Here is a 19,968-nt window from a genome sequence, read left to right as displayed (position 1 = left end):
GTTAGTAAAGAATTTGCATATTCTATGTACGTGACAAACCTTACTAATTCGCTGTGTCGGGTGGTGGCGGGTTTAACGGCACATTTATATTTACGCAATCCACCACAAAGGACATCTAGTATGGATATGAATACAAGTTGAGACGGTTCTGGCTTTCCAGCCACAGAATAATGCGTCCTTAACCGCCACCTTGGGTGTCGTGTGAACGTAAATCGAGTTTCGTTCATGCGGTCCGTTCCCGATTGGATGATGGAGTCTGTCACCGCACGCGACGCCTATTTCACACCAACTTCCTCAGGAGATGATTGCGGCCTTATGGACTTAACAGCTCAAACAACTGCCTCCACCCCCCCACCCCCTCGCTTAAAACGCATTGCTTCCAACAAAATACTAAATTGACCGCGGTTACATTCATACTCCGTTTCCAAATAGGACTTAGTGGTTTTTTTAGGAAGGATGTGTAATTATTTTTTCACCAATCCTGTAGATTTGTTTTTTTCTTTAATTCGATGAAATTTTTTTATATCGTTTTTTTATTGTATACATTTTTTTCCTTCAATCGACTGGGAATCTCAGTGTGCGTACAATCAATTTGCAAGAGGGACGGAAACGCGTGGAGACAACCACCCACCAATCGCGCCGCACGACACGAATGGCAGAGACGAGCGCGTCGATGGGTTATTAATTTATTCCAAAACAACAACAACAAACTTACACTTCTCCACCCCACCCCCCTCCAGGGGAACACCACAACAACAACAACAAACAAACAACAACAAACACGGGGAGAGACGCATATCGAAAAATATTGCATCGGTAAAAGACACAACTTCGTTTACAGTATAAAGAGAAAATAAACATCCCCCAACAGGAAGGAAAAAAAGAACGGACAGAGCAGTCCAATTCACCATCGCACTGCACCGTAACATCCCTTGCCACTCCGTGTTAACTTAGTTCATTACAGTTCAAACATCAGCCTTTACAGAACTATACAATATTGCTTTTTTTTTATTTAAGGCTGGTTGTGCTTCTTTAATAAAATAAAAAAAGACAAGATTAGCGTGTAATGTGCATACACAACGTTAGGGTTATTTTGTTTCTACTTTTTGTACAACCACTTCCAAAAACAACAAACTCAAACCCTCGGCGGTTAGAAATCGGGTCCACGCTATCGCAGACGATCTCCGGTGGTCGATGTGCACAATGATCCAACACACGACAATGAGAAAGGGGGTTAGACACCCCCCCCCTCCCCTCCCCTGGGGAAGATTCAATAAATACTGTGTACGTCTTCTGTGGACGACCTACAGGAGTTGTTGCTGCTCTACGGGTGCTCGGGTTAGGGTTGTTGTCCGACCGAACGAGAAGACTTGCACGCTACGTCAGTAAACTTATCACCGGCGTGGAGTGCGGGAGGGGGGGGGGGGTGTTGTACATACCTTGAACAAGTTTACTCTTTAGACGAAATGTAATTTTTCTGCAAAACTTCGAGAGGACAACTGTAAATTATAGCTGTTTTTTAACTAAATCTAAAAATCGCCTAATTCTAAATTGCTTGTTTTTAGCTTGGTCTAGAATACCACACCCTCGAAAACGCAAACAGGCCTCTACACCGCCGAGCCTGACCGCCACCAAAGCCTCGCTCATTTTGGTCTCCTAAGAATAAAAGGATCGTTTATCCGCGAACGCGACGAAGAGAAAAAAACAACACCCGGAGAGAACGCGCGGCCACGCGGTCGCGTGGCGGACGAGCGTGAGCAGCGCCCGTCGCGCCGCCGCCATCGCTACGACGATGCTTGGAAGCGCCGCCCTCTTCTTCGTTTCTCTCACAGAACAAAGTTCCGCTCACGACGACAACGAGAGGCCGTGGCTCGCGCGCGCAACAACAGCGCAACGCGGCGATGCAACAACGCGCCGCTCCCTCGAGTCAAGTCCACCGGGCCATCTCTCTCCCGTTCGCGCACGGCTGCCAATCCACGGGCCCGAGTGAGCGGGCGACTCGCTCGGGGAAAAATAAAACGCTGGTGAGACGTGGCACAGAGCAGAGGTGGGCAGCAGCGCCCCCGCCTCCCCTGCCCCCCTTCCCCCCCGCCCTCTTCCACCCCGTGCCGGCGACGGGAGGCGAACGGACGGACGGTCGAAAACGAAAACTCTGGATCCAAGTCGACTGCCGCCGACTGCCACCGCCGCCGGCACATCCTGCTGCGCCGCCGCTGTCGTCCGGCGCGAGCGGCGTTACTTCTCCACCGGCGTGGACGGCCCGCCGCTGTTGGGGGGCGACTCCCGCTCTTTGTCCACCGACGCGATGACCCCTGGAGTGGGTTGGAGGGAAAAGTAGGGGACAGGCACCGCGACAGTCAGCAAAAAATCCGTACAGCGTCTGGAGAGTCAGTGGAATTGAGACGCTTTCGACATTCAATACGCGTGTTCTCTCTATACATTGCAGCATCGCACGACTATACAATAGGGGGTCGATTGTCCAATAGGGGACAGAGAATTACTGAAACTGCTGCCGATAAAAAAAAAATATCAATGATGCTTTTGTTTTGAGTCGATAAAGTTGTTTGGTCGATACAGTTGTTTGGTAATTGTATATATTACATTAGCTTGTGTATTTATACATTTACCTGAGGGCGGGCAAAGGGGCAGGATGGGTCGATACATTTGTTTTCCAAACTTTAATTCAGAACCCTATTCCAAAGACAAACAAAGTCTCCCGACTCGTCCGAGACTTTGCCGAACCGGGTCGCGATCCCAAGAACTCATCCCCGCTACGCGAATCGCTCGCTCGCGACGCACGGCACGGACACGGCACGGACACGGCACTGACGCGGCACGGACGCCCGCCGCTCACCTTCCACGCGATCCCAGTGCGCCCTGGCCGCCACGGCGGCCGCGTCCTCCTCCCTGTCCCTGGCGAGGTCGTCCCTGGCCGAGGGGAAAGCGTCCTCCTCCTCTTCCTCCTCTTCCTCCTCCTCCTCATACTCCTCCTCGGACAGCAGCATGCCCTCGGGCGGCCAGCGCAGCTCGCCGCTCTCCACCTCGCCGCCGTCGATGGGCTCCACCACGATGGAGGGCAGGCGGCCCTTGGTGCTTAGGCAGTAACCGTCGTACGTGTCGTACGGGTCCGGGAAGATCTGCCGCGACGATGCCGGGACACGGTGCGGGGAGGAGGAGAGAGAGGGGGGGGGCGGATTCGTTAGTGGCCGGCTCTACCCTCGCCGAACACGAGGCTCCAATAGGTGGCGGTCCTGCCGTGGTGCCGCCAGTGTCACGTGACGCGCCGCCACTCCACCGTCGGTGTGCACATCGCAGAATAAAACTAAGAGAGCGGCAACGGTTGCCCGGTACGCACAAACCCAGTCCCAACTGAGCCCCACCCAGCCCCACACCCAAATTTAAATCGCTTTCCTACCTCCTCTGAGCTACTGGACGTGGATTCAGCAATTGGAATGAATATGACGTCCGACTCCTGCAAGGTGCGATGTTGGCAGTTGATTATTAAGCAATTTATTATTCTGTCCCCTCCGCAGAAAAATTCCTTTTGCTGTGTGGGGTGGTGAGGATGGGAGGTGGGGGGTGGCGGTGAACTATGGAACTGAGCAACCAGAGTTCAATCCCTGGTCATGGTACAACACCAATGGCGAGTGACATCCGTCCACCGTACCATTGACTTTTGCCATCAGCTAAATTGAGGCATCAGGAGACACAGATACTCTGCAGAGCCACCGACCGACGCGCAAATCTCTCCGCAGAGCTTTTGGGCTGTACTGCGCGCGGTTTGGCACCATGTCCGACGTTCCACTCCACGTGCCCGGGGTGCTTCTCCAGCTAGACAACGAATAAACACCTCCGTCTATGGTCTCCACCCACCCACCCACCGACCCACTGACCCCGCGTGGAGCCGAGCAAAACTACAAACCCAGCGGGGCACCGGACTCTCGTGCGATGAGTGCTGAAAACCGCGGCATGTGATGCTGCGTAAAACACCGACGTCCCCAAAGGAGGGACGATCGAAATGTCACGAGCACGCTACTTCCTGTCGTCGGCATTTAATTCGGTTGTTTCATGTAACCGACCCCTGATGTCCTTCCTTCTCACCGCTTCCTCACTCTCTCCCCCTCTCCCCGAGCGATGGCAGTCGCCCCCCGCTTACATAATCGGCATAGCTCGGTGGAGATTTATCGCCCGCGCGAGCTGGCATCGCCGTCGCCGTCCGTGACGCCACGAAGAGGTCGAACAAGGGAAGCCGTGCGGGGATTACAGAGGGGACGCAGATTGCGTAATCGGAATGCCCGACCGTCTGTGGCTGCCCGCCCTCACTCGGACATTCGGACGAGGGGTCGTCGAGAAAGCGATAGGATGGGCGGGCGAACCCTCGCGTCGTCCATGCCATGTGGATTATGGTGGGTACGGCGTGTGTTTTGGTACACTTCACGGCGGTCGGTGCGGGTCGGCGAAGGAGATGCGGTGCAGAAAGGCCGGCTCGGATACAATTCGCCACCGACGTTAGCCGTGGCTTCGACGTGAAACTCACGGCGACTGTGGCACAGAGATTCGGGGGAGGTCGTCGAGTAATGGCGTCCCTCGGTGGCCGAGAGAGATTTGGATGGGCAAAGAATGCCGGTCCCGCAAATATTGCCGCATCGAGAGAATTCTGGATCGGTATCATTCCCGCTGGGTGGAGAGGTGGAACGGGGGGGCGTGGGGGTTCAGCTGGGCCGCACTCTGAACTCAGCGACCCGAGTTCAACTTCCGGCCACGGCTAACATCAGTGGCGAGTCAAAAGTCAGAACCGGTCGCGTCCCTCCCGCCCCACAATTCCCACTCCTCCCTCCTTCCTTCACCAAACCACAATGACCGGCATGGTGAAGTATGGCCAAACTTCTGCCCTCGGTCAAACGTTTTATTTCCATCGGACAAAGCCACCCCCCCCCCCCTACCTCACCACCCTCTCACCCCCCCCTCACCACCGTTAGCCATTCCATTAGCAGTTCCATTAGCAGTTGGCTAATCCATCTTACGCATCGTCAGCCAGTCATTGGCCGGTCGGGTTCGTAACGTGTGTGTGTGGGGGGGGGGGGGGCACGCCGATAGCGCGGCGCGCTGTTGGACGCGTGGAAAAGATCTGGGCCGGCGTTCGGAGAGAGGAGCGATTGAGCTGTTCCACTCGGTGACGCATTAACTGCCTCCGTGTTCAGTACGGGGACGGCTTTTGGAGTCCGAGTCACGAGCTATCATGGACGAGGTTTACCTTTGTACCAAACTTGCTGCGTCGACAAAACTCACTTACCAACAGAGAACATCTCAGGTTTCAGTCACACATTTAACCCACCCCTATTGCGCGCAAAAACCCCTCCTCCTCCTCCCACCGTTCCTCGCTCACGTAAGGCACCAACAATTCTGGGATTGTGATGGTAATGGCGCTAATTGATAAGAGTATTTGATCGATGGTGTTGATTGAACGGGAGAATACGAAGATGACGGACGATGATAATATTGATGGTGAGATTATTGTCGTGGTGGTGATTGATGATCATGGAGGTCGTGGATATGATGATAGGGATGATGATGATGGTGGTGGTGGTGATGACAGTGGTGATTCGAGGTGCGTGTGGTCAATCAACGTTTTTTTTCCGATCGTTGGTTCATTAGTCAACGCCGGAGTTCACATTTCATGAGACGAGACCGTTTTTTCCATATACAGTATAAGCCTATATATACACATCCCATTAATCTGACAGCGTAAAAATCCGCGGAAGCTGCCTTGAGGCTTGGGGGACTTTTGGGAGCATATTCTATTTTTACGCACTGTATATTTCACACTTTGTCGTTCATAGAAACGTCTCTCTTCCCAGCTCGGGGCTTGTGTTTTTTTTGTTGCAAAGAATAATAATATACACAAATCAAATATCCATCCGCTTGAGAAAGGGTTAGGCTTCCACGGATGTCTATCCCTGTGGATTGCGGCAGCGTTGGAACATTTGAGTCATTAACGGCACGGCCTATGGGCTTGCTTGCTTGCTTGGAGCATTATAATAATGCCCTTTGTGTACAGTCAGCGTTACCGAGGCCATAGATTAATTGGAAAACTAAAATAAAAATTCCAAGCAATCTCCGGGGAAATTGGAAAGAGGAGGCAAAGTAGGAGAGGGTTTTTTTTTTGTTTTTGGGAAAGAGTCAATGCGCGGGTGATGTAATTCTATCCGAGTTGCTAGGCAAAACTTTTTTTTTCCGAAGTGACATGCGATAGGGGGGGCGGGCCGGGTTAAGAGAAAAGTGGCTCAGAGCCAGGGGCCGTTTAATTATTAATTATATTATAACTCACTAGCCCTTCGTCCGTCTCTATCCACTGCTGGTTGGAAAGGATCGTCTTCCCGTGCCGATTAAAGGGTGGAGTGGATGCTTGACCATACTTCACCACGCTGCGGAGTGAGGAGGGGCGAGTCAAGACCGACTCGGATATCGCTCGCCACACATCCTCGCCGTGGGCCGGCTATTGAACTCTGATGATCCAAATGCGCTCGGGTTGGTTACAAGTTTGTGCTTTTCGTCTGTTCATTAAATGACGCTGCTACCATCCCGACCAGCCCTGTTCGATTCCTGCCTCGGGTACGGCTACTCTCACCCCCCCCCCCCCCCCAAACTTGCGACTTCTAAACTGCACTCGATGTATTCTTCTTGGTTCTTTCGGTAAAGTCACGTAGAATGGAAACAATAAAATTAATAAAATAAAACATAATAAAATAATTCTCACGACGTTTCGGCCACAACGTAAGCAGCCGTCATCAGGTGAAGACCAGGTCTGTCGGGGGAGACAGCGTCACCTGGTCTTCACCTGATGACGGCTGCTTGCGTTGTGGCCGAAACGTCGTGAGAATTATTGTATTGTTTTATTTTATTATTTTTATTGTTTCCATTCTATGTGACTTTACCGAAAGAACCAAGAAGATGAATCCCTGCAGTCACGAAAGCTTTAAATCGAAATATGCACTCGATGTATTTTGAGTATATTTCATTCGGCATAGCCACGCGCTAACATAACAATTAACAGACACGCGTACACTCACCCCACTCCCATCATGTGGTGCGCTGCCGCCCTTAATAGGCACTCGCAAACATTCACCGACCGAGGGGGCCTCACCTGGAACGGGAGGCGCGCATCGCGGGTCTTGAAGCTCAGGTCTTCCATGGCGGATTGGCTCATCATCAGCTCGGTCATTCTCCCAGTGGCGATGCCGGGGACAGGTGTACTGTGTGAGCTGGAACACGCGGGCAAACATGCAACACGGACCCAGGTCACACAGTGCACGGCGGCTCGGGATGACAGACACAGCCTGCTTGTCTTTCAAGAGCTGAATGATCTCTCAGCAGCAGCAACAGCAGCAGCAGCCACGTGGAGCGAAACGTCAGATCTATCGCCGAACGCCACGCGGAGCAAACCAGAACGCACATCAGATGGCACATGCGGCTACAGCAGCGAAAAGCGACGTGGCCGTAGTGGTGGTAATACTGCCCACAGAGGATGTTTGATATTGATGCTGTAGTTTCATCAATGCTGTATGAGCGATGCCATCAATATCACCCCACCCATTGTCATCAATAATCACCACAACCTATATTCAGAGCCCATACAAAGAGGGCAGGCAAACATTTCTTCGCAGATTCAAATACGGACGAACGGAGAATAATAATTTAAAAACACGTCCATTTCAAAACACGAGCCTGTACATTCGAACACACAAAACAAGAAAAAAAAGAGGCAAGATTCTAAATATGGAAGTGTACGAGATGATTTCCCTGCGGGCTAACAGTTGGCAGCCAGGAACAAGTCAAATTCTTCACGTCATATTATTCACACGCGGTTGGCGATTCACCTTTTCCGCACGAATAGTTTTGTTTGAAACGGACCCCTCTGCCTCTAAATCCGTCTCCATAATCGCCACCACAATCATCATCATCATCATCACCATTTTCACGTTCACCAACAATGCGGAAGATTAAAAAAAAAACTGATCGTACAACACCGTACATTTATTTTAGCCGCGACAAAAAGAGTTCCCACGAGCTACCAACCACAACGGAGGTTGCAATTGCGGCCTCGTTTAGCTGCACAGTCGCAAGACCACGTGCCCCACACACCCCCCGCCCGCCCGCCACTATAACCCTGCAGGTGGAACACGTGCAGCGATCAGTGTCTCTCGCTCTCGAGCGCGTTTAACCCACAGACGACGACCACCCCACCTCGATTGGCACGGTTGGCTACGTACGGCGCGAAAGAAGTCCACCGTCCTTCGACGAAACGACCCGTCTTTTTTTTCGGTTAAGATTTTTACAAGCTTCCGTTTTGTGCGAGACCGTCCACCCACACACCCCACTCCCGACTGGAGCCACGCCAGAGGGAGAGGGCATCGATTGCGCTGAACAACGAACGCGAAGTCACAGCGGGAACGATCGCATGGCTCTCTGCCTGCTCTCTGCCGGCGCTTAGCGTCACGACTCCACGGAAGGGAGGGAATGTCTCGGTTCACCGATGGTGGCGGTAATGTGTGCGAGTGTTTAGCACGAGGCTTGGAGCAATGCGAAAAACATTTTGGAGGTGGCACTGCCGAAATAGGACGGATCGAAAATCGAACTCCACGCCCGTCACGTGCCGTTGGCCATCGTTTGACTGACAGCCGTTTGACTTTTGATTTTCCTTAAGGCTACTTGCTTACAATCACTGCCCCGCGTGTATTCGTGCCAAACGAATATCGCCCTTTCTAGCCAACCGTTCTAGAATAACATCATTGAAACATGTTACTTTCAAAAAAAGAAAATTACGGTATGAAAATTCTCTCAATCAAAGAGACCACATTTGTACTCGCCACTTAAATCTTGCATCACCTGTGGAAATCTCGCGCCGTGGATATAATCGTAAACCAGAAGACATCGTGTCCTGTTCTTTATAAGTGCCCGAGCGAGAGCTAGATAAATCGTCGGACGAGAACGGCGCCGGACAAACGCAGAGTGTGCCACGCGCACTCTGCAGCCTCACAACTCCTGCCACCAACAGGCTGTTTGGGGTGGCAACTGCTGTTAGCGAGCTCCTATTAACAGGAGGGCGAGCACTGCACTGGGGGGGGGGGGTGATGAGACCACGTGCCCTTATGTTAGCACCACGGCCCGGCCGCCTTTGTCTCCCCAGTGGTGATGCTGAACAAAGAACACCAGCGCACAGAGACAGCGATCTCCCACATCGCCTTTAACAAGAGTGTTGGTGGCAAAGTGCTGTTAGCGAGCACCTACGCAGGCCGGCACGGCTACACGAGGGGGCTGTGGATTGGCCAGCACCACGCCCGACCGCCTTTGTCTCCCCAGTGGCGAAGTCTACAGACGGCAGCGGGACACCCATTCGAAGCCTCGTCGACCAGCAAGCACACAGCACAACACGCATACTCACCGGGTGAGCTTTGCTTGTTGCTAAGTAAACTCCACAAGGGGTACGTTTTCTCTGTCGGGAGTGAGGATCCGCGGATGGGATGGGCGAGCAAGCGAGTGAGTGAGCACGGCGGGGGAGGGAGGGGAGCTTGGAGTTATCTCTTTTGATAATGCCCCAAACTATGGAGCCACTGAACACCCGAAGCGTAGTGGCAAACTGCTCGCTTCTCGCCCACGGACACCGCCTTATATACTGGCCGGCCGCCGTGCCGTCAGCACCCGCCCCTCTCTACATCCCCCCCCACGTCACCGGCAAATTCTAAATGCGGCTCCCAGGGTGGTGGGGGGAGGGGCGAAGTGGAGGGGAGTGGGGGAGGGAGGCGGGGCGGGGCGGTTAGACCCAAAAAATTTTATTTCATGGCTTGGGCATTTTGTTCGCGTCGAGTATAGTTACATAATCTCGCGTGAATTGAACCTCAACCCAACCAACACAACCGCCGCGTGCAATGAACGCAGCGCTTGTCTCGCGATTTTATTTCCGTGTTGCGCCGTAAGATGTTAACGACCTGGCCAGGTATACAAGATGTCGTAGGTTTCGATCCCGAACCTGACGCCTGCCTGCCTGCTGTATACGTGGAGTTTGCGCGTCTCTATCTCTCACCGTCATTACGGTGGCTAGGAGATGTTAACTACCTTGCCTGGTATACAAGAGGTCGTAGGTTCGATCCCGACCCCTGGACGCCTGCCTGCTGTGTATTTGGCGTTTGCGTGTCTCTCTTCTCTCTGCCCGTGGTCGCGTCAAGTTTTCTCCCTCCACATTTAGAAACGTGCATTTAGAGAGTATTTGGTTGGCTGCTGTACATTTCCGCGTGATAAGCCACTTCGTTGAGCTATCATTTGTGGCCAGGGCACTTCTGAGAAGAAATAGCTGTATAGCTCAGTGGCCCTTACACCTGGTAAATAAATATTGTTTTCATGTTGCTGCTGCGTTGGCAGTGATGCACAAGCACCATCAACAAACAACAACAACTAACTCAATTCGTCAACAACACTGTGACATTTTAAATATTTATTTTAACGGCGACGTTTCGGACAATGGCCGTACTTCATAGCCCACTCATGCGATTTTTGTTAAAATGTGTTTGTCTTCTGACTTCTAACGACTTCGTTGCGCCGCCTTTTATTTCTTGTTGCTTTTGTCATTTTTGGTGACCCAGCTCACCACTGTCGCGGATGACGCCCTCCTGGTTTCTCGAATCGTCAGATGGTTCTGACAAACTCAACTTGAGCTTTACGCCGCGGTGTTAATGCCGAGCACCGCTCGGAGTTCCAATCCAGACAGGTCCCCGGTTCAAGTTTTAAGTTAACGACGCGTCGCCAATGACCGTGTTTCTGAACCATGTGGCACAGCAGATAGTACTTTAAAAAAACACAAGACAAATCTCAACGATGTTCACACCTCTTGTTGAACAAGAATGCACACATGTATCCGAGTGCTTAAAGAGGATGTATGTACGTGCATGATTTTGAACAAATAAAATATATACTGTCACATTGTCAAGCCACTGCCGAATGAAGGTCGCCCAACGCTCCGTCCAGCATTGAACTTTGACCATAATTGACCAGGCTGTTGGATGTGTTTAAAAAAAATATTTATTTAATAATAATAAACATTTCGATTTAAAGTTTTCGTGACTGCAGGGATTCATCTTCTTTATTCTTTCAGTAAAGTCACGGCTGCCTGCGTTGTGGCCGAAACGTCGTGAGAATTGTATTTTATGATGTTTTATTTTTTATTATTGTATTATTTACCTTCTACGTGACTTTACCGAAAGAACCAAGAACATAAAAAAACATTTAAACTAGATTCGAAGCTTTCGTGGCTGCATATTTGTTACAGTTTTTTGTGAGCGTAATTAAACACATTGAATGACATGTTCTCATTAGTCCGAAAGGATCAATTGCTGATGGCTAAAGACAATATATTTATATGTATAATATATATTTATATATGGCTGTGTACTTATTCATGAGTACCGTTGGGAGTTGAGCGTCTTGGTTAAGTGCGACGTTCTTCATCACAAGGCCCGCAGGCAACTGGCGGCCCCTGGTGGCCTTTATTGCGTGGCTCTGACAACACAAATTGGTGACCCCCCCCCCCCACCCATCATCATCATCGTGCTGCTGTCAAGCGCCGCAATGTTGTCAAACAGTGCGGCGGCTCTCACACGGATGATGTCTTATCGGCGAAAGTACCCCCCTCTCTCTGAAAATTAGTGAAGGACCCTGCGCTAGAGTTCAGAGATTTCAGAATGCGATGTCGAATGAGGACATATCACGGGTTTCATTCCCTTCAGGAGAGCTCTGCTACGTTTTGATGCTTCGGCGAATTCCCAGAGAAACCGGAGAAAGCCCCCCCCCCCCCACACACACACGAGGGGATAATGCTGCTCAGAGGGCTGACATAAAAAGAGTTCACTAACCCATCCTTGCTGCACTGCCACCACCTGGCCATATTCCAGTCCAGCGCGTTTGGGAGTTCAACTACGTTATCACTTTAACACGTAGCAGGCTTTCGTGACCAATATTATTCATAATCAATGTTTTTGGGTTTAGATCGCGTTATTTATAAATGTGTCGTAACCCTCCACCACCCGACACGGCCAATCAGTAAAAAGTGTCACGTTGACAAAAGACATTTTTTTTAAAAATACAATACTGTTACAGTGACTGTAATCAGTATGCCTACAACAAGCATCACGGCAGCTTTGAATTATCACATATTAACATGGCAATAACATGTATTGACATAATTTATAACGGAAAAAAACACCCCTCCGTCGAAAGGATTCATCTGCAGCCAAGATCAATCCACTGCCGTCGCCATCTCTCACGGTCTTTGCGATGTAACGGCAAGAAAAAAAAAACAATAATTTCACGGCTCCATCTCCATAGCGGTCCGTCCTCCCGCGCCAGTCGGGTTAGGTAAGAGTAACCCTTACGCCATAAACGCGCAATTAAAGTACACACACACACACTCACCCTTTCCGTCGGACGTCAGCTGACAACATTCACGTTTCTTCGGTTGTTCTTTCCCTTGGCTCATCGCGCAATTATCCACAGACACGTGTGCAATAGCACCGAGTGTTACTCACAGTTTCCGCGTAATGACTCACCCTGCATTTGCATGGCGTAGACCAGCTGCGTGGTGAACGAATCGCTGGTGTCAATGGACCCATCGCTCGTTGGTTCGCTTATGACGAACCCGGTCTGGCCAGTTTGTTGGAACCAAGGTGGTGGCCGTACAATGGTGAAGGTGACACCACTGTTAACGTAATGGGGGCCTCCTTTGATGAACTTTAGAGAGAATAGAGAGAGACCCTCCAAGCGAGAGTGTTCGGTTAGATCTTGCACGCTGGCCGGAGCGTCTCGAGTGGATGCATGAGTCCTCTTCTTTTCCTTCTTACTCCTCCTCCTCCGTGTGGAATTTCTGGGGATTGCAACAGATGACAAATTGATGCCGAGATTTGAAATCCCGTTCGACCGCTTCAGGAGGGAGCCGCGTGCATTTGTTTCAGGTCGCCGTTGAAACACGGTTAACATGGGTACCCGAAATTCGCTACACTATAACACATTGTCCTGCGGAGGGAGCTGGTAGGAACGTTCGGTTGCTCAGTCAATGGTCAACGGCGGCGTGGTGTATTCCGCAAATATGGCCGACTGTGAGGGCGGGCACAAGCCGGCGTGAGTAGGTTAAACGTTGAGTTTTATAAGGGCACCACGGGGTGACCAGCCCTTCCCTACCCAGCCCCACCCCCCACCCAGCCCCACCCTCCCCACCCAGCCCCTCCCCACCCTCCCCTCTCCACCCAGCCCCTCCCATTTTTGGATGCACGAAGGACGGACGGACACAATAATCTCCTGTGGGCTGGTGGAACCAGGTGGTTCCTACCGGTATTATCCGCTCGGTGCGATCGTTCACGACATGTCGCACCGCTACAGTCTCACGTTGGACTCTCGTTAATGCTCCATTTGGTGGAGCATTAACGACTCGTACTATTAAATGACTCGTACTATTATTATTTTTGTTGTTGTTGCTGCAAATTCCTTCAGGAACCCGCTGTGCTCGTTCTCCGCAATGGCTTAGTCTTCGTTGTCCCCGTGTTCACGCACCACGGACCCCGCTTGTAAAACAGCCGGGAAACCGACAGCGGCATCCGTGTAACAAAGTAAATACATTTTGATTTAAAGCTTTCGTGACTGCAGGGATTCATATTCTTGGTTCTTTCGGTAAAGTCACGTACCGAAAGAACCAAGAATATAAAGTAAATACATTTAAACAATTTGATGGCGACAAATTGACTATTTGATGGCATTCTGGCTACGGGGTTCGCTTCAATAATAACAATAGTTTTTAAAATATATATATAAATATTGCAGTTGTTTGTCTGTCCCGTTCATCACGTTGTGACGTCGTCGTGCAATGCTGTACTCGATATATTCCAGCCACTCCAAATCCACCAATGGATGAAGGCCTCTTCTACGCCATGTCGGTCTTGATTGCTTTATTTTGACCATACTTCACGTTGGTTAGTACGGATTGGTGAAGCGGCGGCTGGTCATGGATGGGGGGGGGGGGCAGGTGGTAAGGGTGGGGGTGGAGACAGGACTCGTCTGACATCACTTGCCAATGATGACCGAGACTCGAACTCCTTGGATGGACGGGTATCATCGTTCCAGGCACTAAACCGCTGTCCCAACCGCTCTACCCCAAGGGATGATTGCATGCAAATTTACACGGAACTGAGATGCAGAGATTCGTGCGATGCAGCCATTAAACCGCGATGTCACCATTCTCATTCCACCCGTTGTCATTTTCCACACCCGACGCTTTGACGGCCATTTGTCAAACCCAGAGCCACAGCGACTTCTAGTGGAGGCCAGCGAAACTTCAGTTTCAATTCCTGCCGAATATAAACTGAACCGTAAACTAAACCTACCTTTCATTTGACCAGCTAAGGCCCACTGAGCGATGTGGCTCTCTTTTCGGGAAGTGACCCGGCCACAAATGATAGCTCGACAAAGTGGCTTATCACGTGGAAACGTATTGCAGGAGCCAAATACTCCGAACGCGTGTTTCTAAACGTGAAGGGAAAAACCGGATGACGCGGAGAAAAATCGGTGCGACCACTGAGAGAGAGAGAGTCCGAAAACTCCAAATCTACATGCAGGCGTCAGGGTCGGGATGGAACCCACAACCTCCTGTGTAGACCAGGCGAGGTAGTTAACATCTCGCCACCGTGACGCCCTGCAGCGTTTTTGTGGCCTTTGAACCTCGTACAACAGAGTTGACCAATCTCAAGGCCACGTTAAACACTGCGCGATGATTATAATGAAACGCGTGCCACGTTACTTTGAGACACACGTACACACACACACACACGGCCCTGCCTTAATTTGATTCAACGCTACATCTTTACAGAGATATCAGGGTCCCACGGCAACGATTAAGACCTGGGTTCGAATCCGGATATCGGCCACCCTATGATTAAACCGGTATGTCCGGGGTAGCCAGCAGATGGTCTCAACCCGTTAACCAAATTATTCCACTGAAACTCACTCCCCCCCCCCATTAAATGTGACGAAAATATCTGTCGATATAACGCGAGGTATGAGAATGTGTCACCACACAGCCGAGGATGGAAGAATGTAAGAATCTTCCACTGGCCCATCTCTAGCGCTGGGCGATGACGCATATAGTTCCGAACGGGAAGTGTCTTCATCGGATGACGACATGATGCTGACAGCAGCACAACTTGGAAGCGTAACTGGGGGGAAAAAATAAAAAATAAATGTCATTAAATAGGTGACGTGAGACCTTCGGAGAGTTGCGAGGCAGCAGCTTCCTTTCTGACGTTACGCGCGTTCCAATTCCCAAGCGCGTGCTGCGTCAGTGATCAATAGGTCTTGTTTTTTTGACACTCGTCCCTCCGTCGGTGACTCAAGAATAAATCGATCGGCAGTTTGTTTAACAGGGGCTGAATGACATTTCGCGGCGGTGCGGCGGAGTGTCTCATCACAGCTCGATGGTAGCAAGCGTTTCTACGGGGCACCAGAATTCGAGTTTGAACTTTTGAGTTCCACCCAAAATTTATGGACCGCAGCGCCAAATTCTCCGGGTCGATTTTTTCGCTTCACCGGGGCTCTGCCGCTGGGAATTCGGGCCGAGCGGCCACGGGGCGCTGCTGGTGGTGAGATGTTAACGACCTCGCATGGTATGCAGGAGGTCGTGGGTTCGATCCCGACTCTGACGCCTCTTGTATGTTTGGAGTTTGCGTGCCTCTCTCCCCGTGGTCGCGTGGATTTTTCACCAGGTCTTCCGGTTATTCCCTCCACATTTAGAATCAACAACACGCGTTTAGAGAGTATGCGGCTGCTATACATTTCTACACGATAAGCCACTTCGTATGAGCTATCATTTGGGGCCAGGTCGCTTCTGAAAAATTGCCGTATAGCTCAGTGGGCCTTACCTGGTAAAATACACAAAACACCTCACCAGACATGCAACGTTGTCAGCAGCGGGAACATTCAACTTTACTTTTAATTTAACAATTAACGCATTTCTAGGAACACCTGCGCAAAGTACGTCGGCAATGCCAAGAAGCCATCGTGGCCAAAGCCATTTGATGTCGCATCCACGCCTCGCCACCAATGCCGTTTCCCCTCCGCCGCCAGATCGAGCCCGCAGCTGCTCTAGAATAGAACGCGTGACCTCCAAGATCTTGCCCGACAGTGCCCCGCCATTGCTCCGAGGTCTTCTCTTCTTCTTGGTCTCTCGAGTCACGGAGACCACCCCAATGCCTGTCTCGACGATCGGCCCTCACCCAATCTGCACACGTGACCCACCCAGGCCCACCCACTCACGTGACAACTCGAGTAACTTGACATATCAAATCGTGGAAATGCCACTCTCTTTTAAAAAAAAAATAACTCGATTTTATGGACAACTAAAACTTCAAGAGTTATCCGGTCAACTGAGGCTAAGTCGGAGCCGTCTCCAAGGTGGCTGTCCCATGCTTACGAGGAATCGTTTTCACGGAATTGACTGATTCACTTCTCACTTGGAGCTGCCCAGTAACTTCTGCGGTCAGCTACAGTGTTACCACATTGTTTCCGCCATTTGATCGACCAGCCATTTGAAGGCCGACAAATCTCGCAAGATTTCGTCACTTCGCGTAACACAGCGGCTGGCGTCACAGCCCCCAAAATCCCGACGTGTACACATCGTCCATCGCATCCGAATTGTACAAAGGGTATATTTTTCTGTGAGTAACTTGGAAATAGGACACACTCCCGCATCTCGCCTTTCAAAAGATTCTGCTAATCTTGATAGTATTTTATTTTAAAGGGCACCACGTTAAATTGGGTTCCGTTGCACCACTGGGTAATTGCAAGTCTTGGCTTTTGCTGTCGAATTCCCAAAATACAAACCCTTTAAACTGTTGGGGTTCCCATAGGCCGTCTCTCATGGACAGGCAATTTTATGGCAGGCGGATCTGCCAGCAATTGTCTCCACCAACACATTCACTCGAAGCACGTTATGGCAATTGGTCACAGAAATGATATACTGCTGAGTTACCAGACATCATTGGCAAGGGTACTCCATCTCAGCTGTGAAACCCTGATTAATCGCAAAAAAAACAACAATTCGGTACACAAACTCATTTAGGAGTAGCAGTCAAACCCCCACGATCGACATGATGTGTGAGGCCTTCATCCAGCAGTGAATAGAGTAAGGGCTGCACGTATTGAACGATAACTCAGATGCCACTGAGAGCAGAAGTCTCGTTTTAAAATAAGCCTCGGGGATCAGACGCAGTCGGAAAAACAGAAAACTAAATCCAGCGCGTAAGTAAATCAAATTCGAAAGACACAATCTGAAACCTTTCACGGGACAATTAAGACATGCGATGTACAAAGTGTCTATTTTACATTCGTCAAACAAAAATAGTTTCGGTGTCACAAAGTGAGCAAATCACATTGCGTACACAAACCACGACAGATCCGGGAACACACGCAAAAAAAAAACCACGCTTGCAAGAAGAGTGACCCCGGCTCACAAAACAACGAAAATAAATAAAAAGCCAAGCGCAGCAATGAAGCAAATATAAAATGACCCCCAAAGCAACTAATCAACCGGCGTTCAGAGTGAACCGCCTAGGACTGACCTCCCCTCCTGACAAAGGCTCAACATGTCCACGGCGTTGTGTGCAGTGCGGCGCTCGGATACCAGACGCCGACTTGTGCATCAAACGTCGCATCGCATCGCTTGAGACCGTGCGAAAACGCGAAGGTTTGACGGGAGCGGGACGGGGGGGGGGGCAGTAAAACAAAGCGCAGCAATGAGGCATGCCCTGTCCAGCCGTGGACAGAGCATGGCGCATAGGCGATGATGATGTTGTTGTTGTTGACGTGGAAAATACACCAACGATCGTGCAATTAACGCGGCAGACGTCATCATCGAGGAGCGTTGAACGAGGCGAGCGTGATGAGAGGCGAGGCGAGGCGAGCGTGATGAGAGGCGAGGCGAGCGTTCCTAACGCGCGCACGCTGAGTGAGGCCGGAGTGTCCTTGGATTTAACGAGGGCGACCTCGCACACTCATTGGCGTTCTCCAGCACCGGCCGAACATCGAGCAGAGAGACTCCAAAGGAGGAGGGGGGGGGGAGCATCGCTTGGCGAGCCACAGAGCGTCTCTTTCCCCACGAGCCGTTCATCATTGGGATGTTATGGTGGGGCCTATTGAGCGGTACGCGTTGCCTTAAGTGGCCCTTCCGCGTGAAGTTCACGGACGGGGGCATATTCCGTGCCCTTCGTCTGAACGACCGATAACTCACTCCACAATGGCTGTTGATGGTGAAAAACAACAACAACAGCAGCAGCAATAATGTTGCATTGAAGTAGTTGAGCCAGATAATTACGCAACACCTGCCAAACCATACGGTTAATCGTTATTCTTTAACAGGGAAATAGTGTCCAGGTCTATACGGCGTACAGCCGTTTCAATACGGGGGAAAAAAACGTCTATTTGTTTGTGTTTCTCCCTTGTGATGGGACTTTGTAGGATGAACGTTGAGATTTGTAAGGCCACTGGGTGACCACGAAGGTCTGAATTGGTCTGTAATCATTTCGATTTAAATCTTTCGTGACTGCAGGGATTCATCTTCTTGGTTCTTTCGGTAAAGTGACGTAGAAGGAGGAAAATAATAAAATAATACAAAATAAAACATAATAAAATAATAGCTTTATTTTAATTATTTTATTATTTCCCTTCTACGTGACTTTACCGAATGAACCAAGAAGATGGTCTGTAATAAGTTAGGCACTGATAAGGGTTGACAGGTATGATTGCGTCACGAGTAGAGGAGTGTGTGGCAATGCCTCTCTCCATCGGTGGTTGCTTCACTGAAGTCAGTGGTCAGTCCCTCTGTTTCAGTCAGGAGGCTCCTGCTGCGTTGAGATCGTTTTGCTCCATTTCCATTTCGCGAGTGTTTTGGCGTCGCTTGGGAAGAAAATCAGAGAGCCCGGAGATGAATCCACCGCGCGTGCGACGCGGCGGAGTGACAAGTTTGAGCAATGCCCTCTGCATGGCCACCTCGCATCGCCGGTGCTTACAAAACTCCTGGAAAGGGCCTCGCGGTCACCAGAGTGACCTCACAGATTGAAACACGAGATTTAAAAGTCGCTTCTTTAGAACAGTTTTTTTCTTGATAATTGTTTTTTTATCCTTTAATCTGGCAACAAAACTGACACCTTTTTTACGAGGAGTCATGTTTGCATAGACCACAATACCTGCAGTCATAATGCAAACAAAACACATAAAGTTGTTTTCTCCTTCTGTCGTTAGATTGTTGACCTCCCCCCCCCCAGAACCTCCGATAAGCACGGTTGTCTACGTACGGCGTGATAGAAGTTCAACCGTACATACGTATAAAGTACTAGCCAGGTTCAAAGTCTGATCAGCGTCACAGTTGTGATGCAACTCGGGCACCTTTAGGGCGATGATTTGCTCGCAGACAAACTATAACGAACTCTGAAATGGTTTCGACTTTTTGGGTCTCATCAGCAGCAGGTCTCACACAGAACCGCCCCCCCCCCGCTCCTCCACCCCCAAAAGCTTGAAACCGCTCCAGTGATTTTCCTGCTTAAGCAAATGTCGCTCGGATAATATTGTTTCGGAAAGCCGAAGGTCCGCGGACAAAGAAACACCTCGCATATAAAACCAAGGCCCTGCTGTGGCTTTGCCAGCCGGCCCTGTGATGAGTGAGCGCCCGACTGCGTGGACGAATGAATGCTGCACACCATTGTCCACGATGTTTCGACATCCCTGGCGACGAGACCGAGGGTGCCATGAGGGTCCGTGGTTAGCGGACCACGAGTGCTGACCGGCTTCCAGCCGACGCGTGCCACGGACAATTTAACGAGCCCAGCACCCCCCCCCCCCCCTTTAACGGTTGACTGATGAGCGCTCCAAGTTTCCAGCGGTCAA

General features: G+C 50.6%; 1 protein-coding gene across 1 annotated transcript; it reads right to left on the bottom strand.

The window, feature by feature from the left end:
* Window positions 1-670: 670 nt before the first annotated feature.
* Window positions 671-9,648, bottom strand: LOC133352611 (protein LBH-like). The gene is made up of 4 exons (XM_061568360.1): window positions 9,443-9,648; window positions 7,145-7,262; window positions 2,855-3,137; window positions 671-2,312 (listed from the first exon to the last, which is right to left on the bottom strand). The coding sequence occupies exons 2-4, from the start codon at window positions 7,220-7,222 to the stop codon at window positions 2,236-2,238; spliced, it is 438 nt and encodes a 145-aa protein (XP_061424344.1). The 5' UTR covers window positions 7,223-7,262; window positions 9,443-9,648; the 3' UTR covers window positions 671-2,235.
* Between the last annotated feature and the right edge of the window lie 10,320 nt (window positions 9,649-19,968).

The sequence above is a fragment of the Lethenteron reissneri genome, chromosome 41, assembly GCF_015708825.2.
Source record: "Lethenteron reissneri isolate LAM-NWPU_2019-01 chromosome 41, ASM1570882v1, whole genome shotgun sequence".
NCBI lineage: Eukaryota > Metazoa > Chordata > Hyperoartia > Petromyzontiformes > Petromyzontidae > Lethenteron > Lethenteron reissneri.
Note: the sequence above shows the minus strand (reverse complement) of the source record. Positions and strands in the feature narration are given on the sequence as shown.

Excerpts from the sequence above, each read along its gene's own strand:
- LOC133352611 (XM_061568360.1), bottom strand. The coding sequence starts at position 7,222 with ATGACCGAGCTGATGATGAGCCAATCCGCCATGGAAGACCTGAGCTTC. Across the intron at positions 3,138-7,144 it reads ATGCGCGCCTCCCGTTCCAG|ATCTTCCCGGACCCGTACGA; the intron begins GTGAGGCCCCCT and ends TCGTCGCGGCAG. Across the intron at positions 2,313-2,854 it reads GCACTGGGATCGCGTGGAAG|GGGTCATCGCGTCGGTGGAC; the intron begins GTGAGCGGCGGG and ends AACCCACTCCAG.